Genomic DNA, 10,740 nt, shown 5'->3' on the forward strand with positions numbered 1-10,740 from the left:
GTCACTATCTTACCATGCTGCGTCTGGTGCTAGGGCACCAATTTGGAAGAGCCCAGGGCATGTGCCTGGGCCCCAGCTGCAAAGAAGGATGGGAAAGCATGTTCTTGACTTTTGCCATGGGAAAAATTCCCTGGAGGGAGAGTATTCAAAGAAACAACAGTGCACATGTTAAAGGCTAATTGTATAACTCTGAACTTGCATTTCATTAATGGACCACATCTCGCATGTCACACTATGAATTAATAGGGTAAAAAAAAGTAAGTATTTTACAAAGTGTGTAATGGTATTGCCTTTTATCTTCATGCTTAAAAGTGTTGATTAACTAAAATATTGAAGACTACCACAATTTTTGTAACCTTATGGCAAGGTGGCAAATATACTGAGATTCTCAAAAAATTAAGTGATTGTCACCTCTCAGAGGTTCATTCAGTAATTAACTATAAGACCTTGGGCGAACACCTACATAGCTCTAGTTCAGCTTTATTATGTAAAGCAGGGCAGTAATACTGATCTGCATACTTAATAGTGTTGATAAGTGTGGGTATTGTTAAGTACTGATACGTATGGAAGAACAACTATTTCGTGTAACATGATAGGATGCAACCAAGAATAATAATTATAACAGTTTTACATACTCATTTATTTTGTTTATTTACTTTGTTTGTTTATTTGTTTATTTCTAATTAACTTGTACAGCTTGCCAGAAATGTTAGGTACCAAACAGAACCTTGGAACTGAATGCTTATACCTCATTTAATTCAGTGTCTCTTTCCAAAACACAGTCATGTCCCAGAGGACAGTGGAGTCAGAAAATAAAACCAACCTGACAGTAACAGGAAGAGAATTATGCGATTCTTTTGTTTATTTCATAAACGTTTAGTAGGCACCTACCGTATGCTGCAGATAAAACTGCATGGTCTTCCTCTTAAAGTGTGTACCACATAGGGAAGAGGGAATTTGTTACAAGATCGTTACAATCTGTTCAGACAGTGTTAAACCATAGAGGAAAGATGCTGAATTCTGCCCTGAGTCATCAGCATCTACTTCCAGGGATGAAGACTGGAGAAGGGAGAAGAGCCGAAGTGAGGAGGGCATTCTGGGTAAAGAGAACTGCATGTGCAGTTCAGACGTGTGAAAGCTCCTGAAGAATTGGAGAATTACAGCTTTGGCTGGAAGGAAGAAGTTGGGTGAGGAATGACACACTGTCACACACCTTCAAATATGAAACTGGAAGCACATTCTTTTTGCTGCTGGTGATAATGCCTAGAATTTACATTTTGTGTTAATTTGACCTCATTTACATAATGCCTTATTATAAAGAATTACTTAGATGCTGCCTAATTGCCTTCTTTCTCTTGCTAACCCCAAAGGTCTGAAAGTCAAGGTAACAACTTTTATTTGGCATGAGGCAGAGAAATTAATTTGCTATTTTGCTATGTCAACCTCGTTTTAAAACCACAGTTTAAATCATAGAAGCAATATAAAAAGAACTCTGAAGATAATTATCCATATTCATTTCTCTCTAACCACAAAAATCTTTACTTTGTGTATTTCCTTTTGTCTTTGTCCACATGAATGTGTGTTTTGCTAGTAGATGTAGTGTACACACTTTATAGCCTTCTTTTTCCATTTAATATTGTGTCATTTTTTTTTCTTCCCCAGAGTATTCTTAATTCTGATCTTTCATAGATGCCCAGTATCTCATTGACTAGTCTCTGTTTGTGCTTCAAGTGTTCAATTAGTTTGGGCAATATCATAATGACAGTCTTTGTGTATAGAGCTTAGTTCTTCTGTTAAGATTATTTTCCAAAATAGAGTTTTAATGATTTAGAGTTTTCCCTTTTCTTCATCCTAATCTTAATTTTCAATAACCAGTTCAGTACAGATTTTTTATGTATTTTACTTTATTCATATAACAGCCTTACTAATGCATCAGTCCAGACATACAAGCCCAAGAGTTCAACTGTAATGAATGCCATTAGTATAACTGTAATGTGTAGAAAAGCAGCATCCCAAACTATGGAAATATTATGGCAGAGAGATTGTGATGGCCATAAAAGTTATTTTAGCCTGAAAGTCTGAAACCCCTTTATATCGTTCCCTAGATTTATATTCTTTGAACTTGTATCTTTCATTAACAACTTACAATTCATTCTGTACTTAGTGTTCTTTCAAAATGTTTCTTCATTTTTTCTTCTTTAGTGGTATTACTTATCATTTGATCAATACCCTCCCCTCCTTGGTGTTTAGAATTATTGTTGTTACATTTGTACCTGTCTCCTATGCATTAGTGATCTTTTAAACTTTTCTTTGTGTCAGTGAGTTGGTTCCTGTGGCCAGAGAAAGCTTCTTTTGTTGCAGCATACTCTTACCATATGACCCAGAAATTCCACTCCTGGGTATTTACACTAGGGAAATGTTTGCACAAAAGTATGTACATGAATGTTTATACAGCTTATTCATAATCATTAAAACCTGGAAACAACCCAAATGTCCTTCAGAAGGTAAATGGGTAGATACACAGTGGTATATCTGTACCATGGAATACTACTCAGCAATTAAAAGGAATGAACTATTGATTCACACGACAACTTGGATGAATCTCAAAGGCATAACGCTGAATAAAAGAAACCAGTCTGAAAATATTACTTACTGTGTAATTCTCTTTATATGACATTCTTGAAAAGGCAAACCTATAGTGATGGAGAACAGATCAGTGGTTGCTAGAGTTAGGGGTGGGGGAAGGGAGTGACTACAAAGGGATAGTATGAGAGAGTTCTGGGGGATGATAGAACTGTTCTATGTCTGATTGTGGTGATGGTAACAGGAATCTGTACATGTGCCAAGATTCATAAAACCGCATACGAGGAAACGATCATTTTTATTATATGTTGATTTAAAAAGTAAAAAAAATTCTGTTTTGTCAGACTAGTTTTATGTCCTTTGACAAGTTACTTAACCTCTCTAAATCTCAGTGTATTTGCCTGTAAAATGTGGAAAATAGTCTCTACCTTGAAGAGGTGTTCTAAAGATGAAATATGATGTTAGAAAGTATCTACTTGACATACAGGAGGCTCCTCTTTCTTTTCCATAGTGATTATTTCTCATCGGGGGCAGCTTCTGTTTTGTTTTGTTTTCTTTTGTTATTTGGTTAACTCTTGGGAAACAAATTGGAGCCACTGAAGGTTTTAAACAAGAGAGTGATGTGATCTGATTTTCATTTTTAAAAGCTTGTTTGAGCATCTTTGAGGAGAAGAGATGGTAGGAGGGTAAGAGGGAAGCAAAGAGACCAGTGAAGAGGAATTAGGGTAGTGCAGGTGAGAGACGATGGTGATGTGGACATGGCTGAGAGCAACGGAGACAAGAGGAGTAGGCAGGTTTGGGATTTATTTTAGCGGGGGGAGTAGAGCCAACAAGGCTTGATAATTGTTGGAGAGAGCAGGGAAAGGAAAAAAATCTGAGTTGACTCCTAGGTTTTGCACTCGAGCTACTTAGGTAGGTGGTGGTGTCATTTCCTGAGATGGGAAGTCAGAGAAGGAGCAAATTTGAGTGAGCGGGTAGTAGTGGGCATTGACAACCAAGAATTCTGTCTGGGCATGTTAAGACTGAAATCAAGTAGGCAGTTGGCAGTTGGATGGAGGAGCCTGGAGCCAAGAACCAAGCATTGTTTCCTCATTTCTAGGACTGAAGCACCTCCAGGACTGCAGGTGGCGCTATGAGTCTCCCAGAAGTGACCCTTCCAGACTAGGGTTGAGGGAGCCTTCAGCTACTCTTCCTTTGACCCAGGCTTGAGGTTTTTAGGAGGGTATTTCTCTTTAATCCAATTCTGAGGGAGTTTATAGAAACTTCTGCCAGAACCCAGATTATGCTCATATTATTCACTGCTGCCAGATTTTTTTCCATTTAATGAGATTTAGGGAAAAGGGGTACCCAGCAATTCCAAATACCCAGCCATCTACCTGGAAGTCACCATTCATATTGTGTAAGATTGAAAGGCATTAATAAACTGCTGAGAGTGATGATGTATATGCAAAAGCATGACACTGAATATGCTAAGAGATTCTATTCTAACGTATTTGGTTATTTTTATTATCCTCAAATTTCCAGACAATGGAGGAAAAAAAAAAACCTCAAAGATATCTTTTTCCTTGATAACTACCAAATTCAGGGTAGTGGTTACCTCTGGAAGGGAATGATAGGAATAGAATTTGGGGAGGGGCACAGAGGTCAACTGAATGTGCGAAAAGTTAGAATGCTGTAGAGTTGGATATTGGGTCAATGTGTGTTCATCAGACTCACCTGTGTTTGAAATGTCTTATAATTACAAATTGAAAAAGAATATGTTGTTCTTCAATAACATAAATAATTTAAAAATCTAAACGAGAGAGAATGCTCTTCTACCCCATCCTCATTAATCACCTTAAAGAGTTATCTGTTGGTTCTTTGTCTCAGAAAATGTAGTTACTTTGTAATGAAATTTTAATGCCAAGTTCTATTCTTAAAGTCACTTATTACAATGATAAAGCTATGGTTTAATAGAGTTGCTAAATTTTCTTCTCTTTCTTCTTTTAATATTTTATACTCATCGAATGAGCTGGTGATGATCTGGAGAATTTTTGTTTTCACAAACACAGGACAATTTCTGCAAAAACCCATCATCAGGCTGTGAACTTCAACATCTTTGAGGGCATGGTTTGCCATGGGGTGCCTCTTGTGACTATCTCAAGAGGCAAAGTGGTGTATGAAGCTGGAGTTTTCAATGTCATGGCAGGAGATGGGAAGTTTATTCCTCGCAAACCATTTGCTGAATATATTTACAAACGAATCAAGCAGAGAGACCAGGTGAGTGTGTGCAGGGTACTATTACCCTCGGCTAGGCTGAGCCATCACCCACTCCTAAATGCCTGGTTAGTTGTTGCATCACACTCTAACATATTCCTGGGATGTCAGGATTAATAAGGGATATTACAGGCAAATACCAGTTTTCAAAGAAACACTGGATAGATGCATTTTCCTTTGCAGACTGGTGTCTACTCAGACTTTCGTGACGGACCAAGTCAAGTTTTCCCAGGCAAGTTCACAGCCTTAGGGAGCCATTTGGCAAAAGCCTGGGTCCTCCAAGAAGTGGACATCCAGATGGATGGATAAAGGTGCAAGGTTTTTATTACAGGAAACATCTGTGAGAAAAACTGGGGAGGGAGCTGGGAAGGCTGGGAGAGCCCTCAGACTGCAATGCAAGTCAGAAGGTGAGAGGAAGAGAGGTCGAAAATGTAGGATGGAAGCTTCCTAGATGTTCTCTGTAGAGTTCTTGACGCAAGTCTCCTTTCTCTCTGAAATAGGCCCCTCTTAGAAGTCCCTGGGTGGTGCAAATGGTTAACGTCCTTGGCTGCTAACTGAAAGGTTGTAAGTTCAAGTCCACCCAGAGTCACCTTGGAAGAAAGGCCTGGTGATGTACTTCCAAAAAATCAGCCACTGAAAAGCCTATAGAGTTCAGTTCTACTCTGATAGACATGGGTTCGCCATTAGTCAGAGTGGCAGCTGGTAGTGGTGGTGGTGGTGGTGGAGATAGTATCTCTGCAAGCTCAGTCATTGGTTGGGAGCAGCAATGGGAGGCGTGGCCTCAACACAAACATGGTAATGGAGTTCAGAGCACAGCTGGGCCCTTGAAAAATTACACTCCCTGCAGCTGGAGGTTTGTAAGGCTCTTTCTCAAGGCCTCCACAGCAAGGGTGGACTTTGGGGGTCAGATAGATCTAATCATAAAGTCTACCCTGCCCTCTTCTTTCCTAGCAGTGTGACCATGGGCAAGTTTCTCCGTCATCCCTGGGCTGTTTCCTCTGGAAAATGAGGACAACGTTTCCTCTGTAACAAATTGCTGAGAGAATCAAATGAGATTTAAAAATGTTTAAGGCACATAATAGGAAGTCAGTAAACATTAGTTCTATCTCTGTGCTTTCCCCTTTTGATGAACTAATCTATTATAATGGCCTCAGTCTTTATTTATAATAATTGTATTATTATAAAAATATTTGTTCTTAATATATTTGGGGCTCTCACACACGCTTTATTTAGCTCACGCAGTGTTTTAAGCAGTTTCAGAAGTTCATTTTGTACCCTAAAATAACAAAAGATTTCAGATTAAAATATCTAGATTTCTGGAATTTTGAGGGGCATAGGGTCTCTATGAGTCAAAATCCGCTTGACAGCAGTGGGTTTTTATAGGGTTGCCGTGAGTTGGGATTAATTTCTGCGGCACACAAAAACAACAGCAGGGGGACGAAACCCATTGCCCTCAATCCCACTTGGCAGGAACATGCCAGCCTGCGTGACAGAACCCCTGCAGAAGGTGCACTTTCTGATTTTCACTCAGCAGGCTTCACTCATTTATGCCACTTGTCTGGCCTTGTAGACATTAGAGTTTTTAACCCTTGGATTAGTTCTAAGGCTCTTCTTTTCATTTTCAGACATACCTCTCTTTTTTCAAAGTTCTCTAGCAGTTTTTTAAAATTCTTTTTAGTTGAGTCTTATAGTCTGTTTGATTTCTCCTCTGATGTCTTGTGAAAATTCGTTTACTTGTGGCTTCTCAGAGTCTATTACACAAGATTCATCCATTTTTAGGCACATCCTAAAGCATCGACTAAGTAAATAAGTGCTATAGAACATTTTACATTCTTAGAAATGCTACAGTTCTTTATGTGCTGTATTTCAGTCAGAAGAGATGACATTTAGGTTACAGTTCATTTTAATTTGTAAATGTTGACACTGAAAGGTGACAGGCAGGTAGTGAGGATAAGAATTGTATGTGTTTCTGTAGCAAATTAGAGCAATAGTAACATTTACTGAGGGCTTACTGAATGTAATGCCCGAGGCTAAGGGCCCCAGTCACTGCAACGACCCCTTGAGGGAGGGAGAGATTTATTCCCATTTTAAAGATCAAGAAACTGACGCTTCAGAAAATTAAGAAATGTGCCCAAGTTACACAGCTAGTATATGGCAGGACCAGAACGTAAATCCTGGTTGTCTGACTCCAAAACTGTATACTTAAGCAATCAGCTATACTGCAAATTGAAAAGACTGAGTTAAATGAGGTAATTAGTGATAAATTGCTCAGCACCAGGTTTGGAAAATAATACCAAAAACCAAACCATTGCCATCCAGTTGATTCCAGCTCGAACCCTATAGGGAAGCTCTGCTCTGCCCTATAGGGTCACTGTAAGTCAGAATCGACTTGACCGCAACAGGTTTGGTTTTTAGGTTTTGGTAAGGAGGTAGTAGAATCGACAGAACTGGGTGATAGATTTTGTGACGCTAGAATTAAACCCAGGGTGGGGCCATTCCTGGCAGTTAGTTCCAGTTACCACCAGCAGGGACGCTAGACTAACAGGGAACACCTGATAAATTGTATTGAAATGACTTACTTGTCTAAGACTTCCTCTTGTAGGGAAAATGTTTTGGGCAGCAGAGATCATCAAATGACTGGCTGTATCAGTTCTCCTTTTCAAATTTTTGTTTTGTGGTTTTAGTTTTCTTTTTCCTTTGGCAGAATTAATGTCAGTTTTATTTTTTAAGAGTTGAGTATCAATTCTGTGAATTATTTTAGTTTTTTAGTATTTTCTTCTGGTCTAAGGAGCCTTGGTGGCACAATGGTTAAGAGCTCGCCAGCTAACCAAAAGGTTAGTGGTTCAAACCCACCTGGTGGCTCCTCAGGAGAAACACCTGGTGACCTGCTTCCATAAATATTACAGCCTAGGAAACCCTATGGAGCAGTTCTACTCTGTCTAAGGGTTGCTTTGAGTAGAAATCCACTTGACAGCACCTAACAACAACAACATCAACTTTTTAGGCATTCTAGTGCATTATTATTTTTTTATAATAATAATACTAGTTGTTATCATTATTATCATGTGTTATTCTGAATACTTACTATCTGTCAGGTACTGTAATAGGTGGTTTATAGTCATCATTTCACTTAATCTGCATACTGTTAGATATTAGCTGTTAGATATTGCTAGATATTATCATCCCTGTTTACAGAATAGAAAGCTGAGTATCAGCAAGATTAAGTAACTTTCCCTGAGCTAAGCAGTAAGTAAACGTAAGAGCCAGGATTTGTGATTAAGGCCTTTCTGATTTCTACTGTACCATATGATCTCTGTAGAGATAGAAAAGAGAAGGAAATGATTCTGAAATTCAAATCATGGAGAAATGTATTATTAAAAATTATTAGATGTGGAAAAAGTATCAAATAAAATGAGGAAAATAAGGTTTGGGGATTGTCCAGAGACTTTTCAGTCTGTTATCCATCCTATTAGACAAAGGTAACTTGTAAAATAAAAATATCCCACTAAAGTTAAGAAAAAGAGTTGTTAGGAACTCTAAATTTTAAAGTCATTATGAGTTTTTAGAGCTCTTGCTTTGGTTTTCATTTACAATACTCATATTTCCTTGTGAGTATAAGGGTTTAAAGGCAAGCAGGAATGTCCTATACTATTTCTTCTACTCACCTATTATCCTCCCCCAAGAAAATTAATCACTTCCCATTCAGGACTCCCAAAGCACAGATTATAGAGATATATCAGTGTTGGTCAACTCCAGAATTCTTGGTCTCTTGGCTAGAGTGTTAAGTCCTTAAGGGCAGCATCTTATTCTTTTTATGCCCATAGTAGACATTTGATAAATGCATGAACTGCAAAAGGAAGGAACAAAGGCTATAGTTTCAGAGCTACATAGAAGGGAATTTAAATAAGTGTACCCAGAAGATTTCCTCCTGCCTCATCCCAAATGGTGAGATTATCTTTAAGTTTGATTCTTGTCCATGATTTTATTACTTAATAAAATTTATCAGCTTGAGGCCATGCAGCTATCACTGTATAGCTGTATCAGACGTTGTGAGACGTTTCAAAAGCAAGAAAAGACATTTTTATTTAATTTCACAGCTTTGCAGACTTGTTAATTAATTGATTAATTTTAAAATTTAAACAATTGGTCCCTAAGGGAAAAAATTTAAATCCGAAGATGAGACGGAAAATTTTATTTTAATTAAATAAACCAAAACCAAAAATAGGACATAATAAAACATATATTTCAATTCTATATAAAAATCACTTAAGAAAGAGTGTTGGGAGATGTGGGAAAGAGATATAAAGGGGGTGGGGGGAGTAACAGCAACTTAAATGGTCAAGAGAGTCTTGAAAAAACAAAATCAGCTTACATACTATAAATTCTTTACCAAAAATAATAGCTCTTTAAACTCAAATGGATTAATATTTTTAGAATTTTGTGTGTGTGTGTTTAGAGTGTTATACTTTCTACCAAAATTTGGAAGTGCAGACGTTCTTCAATTCCTCTCTTTTTCTCTTTTTTTTAATAATAAGCAACCCCAACCTATTCTGGAAAATGCGGGTCACATTGAATTTTATAGAGAAACAGGAATAGCTTCATGGAGCAATGTACAGTTTCAGAATACTGCTGCCAGAGCTTTTAAACTGGTTTGTATTTTTGCAACTATAAGCATAATTTGCCTTTCAGATAAGATAAAATTGAGTGGATGGCTGATCTGGTCCTTGAAATGCATGTTCTCCATTTCTGAAATAACAGTTTGTCAATGTCTTTCTCAACGTGGTAGCTCAGAGAAGATAATTTAAGGCACGTCATCAGCTGTCATATAATCCTAGTTTTCACAGGTTGATTGCTAATAATAATAAAATGTAATGCATAGTCTGGAACTGGCTCATACTGGCATGTGAAAGACACTTTTCAACTCTGCATTCAGTGATGTCACTTTGGTAGCTTGAAATCAGCCATGGTGGGAGTATTTACACCACAGAAATAGGCAACTGCTATAAATCAGGGCTTTGGGGATTGGAAGGAAGAAGATGGGTAGGGCTGGTTGTTAACATTTACTAGCACACCTCTGTTTACAGAGCACTTTCTAAATACTGTCTTTTCATGCTTTACCTAATCATTTAACACTCATTCACTGTATATTTAGTGAACACTAATTATGTGCCATGTATAGTTTAATCCTTAAAACAACCTTCTGATTAAGTACCGGCTTCTCTATTAGGAAATTGAGGCCCAGGGAGGTCACATAGCTAATAAGTGGCGGAGTCAGAACTCAGACCCAATTTGTCTACCTCCAAAGCCAATCCCTTTAACTTCTACCACTGCAGTATAATAATCACAGAATTTAATTACTATTCAGACACATAGCCACCCATACCCATCCTCAGGAGTATCACACCCCCACTATCCCCGCCTGCACATAGGGTTCAGTTACCCCTAGACTGACAAACTTACCAGAGGAGCCAGCCTGGAAATGAGAGCACCCAGCTTTGATGCGTGTCCTTGAGAAATAGCTCATGAAATAGGGTATTTTGAGAATTAAATGGAAACACTAGCTGGATTATAAAACATTTATCAAATTTTACAGTTACACAGAATACTATGAAAAATTGTGCTCTAACAAATTTGAAAACCAAGAGGAAATGGACAAATTTCTAGACACTCACTACCTACCTAAACTAACACAAACAGAGGTAGAACAACTAAATAAACCCATAACAAAAGAAGAGATTGAAAACATAATTAAAAAACTTACAACAGGAGAGTCCGGCAAGATGGCGCTCTAGGCAGAAGCACCATGCCGTCCCTCCACAGCAAAGATCCGAAAAACTAAGCCAAACAGAGAATCAACAATCCTGAAACCCTAGAACATCAAATGAAGAGATAAAGAACTCA

At 38.0% G+C, this 10,740-nt stretch overlaps 1 protein-coding gene across 1 annotated transcript in view; it reads left to right on the forward strand.

Annotated features, from left to right (window-relative positions):
* The window catches only part of DPYS (dihydropyrimidinase), a 122,202-nt gene that overhangs the window by 94,602 nt on the left and 16,860 nt on the right, over positions 1–10,740 (forward strand). The window contains exon 8 of the mRNA XM_004370705.1: positions 4,635–4,842. Coding sequence (XP_004370762.1) covers positions 4,635–4,842 — 208 coding nt within the window. The remainder of the gene's footprint in view (positions 1–4,634; positions 4,843–10,740) is intronic.

This window comes from Trichechus manatus, unplaced genomic scaffold (genome assembly GCF_000243295.1).
Source record: "Trichechus manatus latirostris isolate Lorelei unplaced genomic scaffold, TriManLat1.0 scaffold00009, whole genome shotgun sequence".
Classification (NCBI taxonomy): Eukaryota; Metazoa; Chordata; class Mammalia; order Sirenia; family Trichechidae; genus Trichechus; species Trichechus manatus.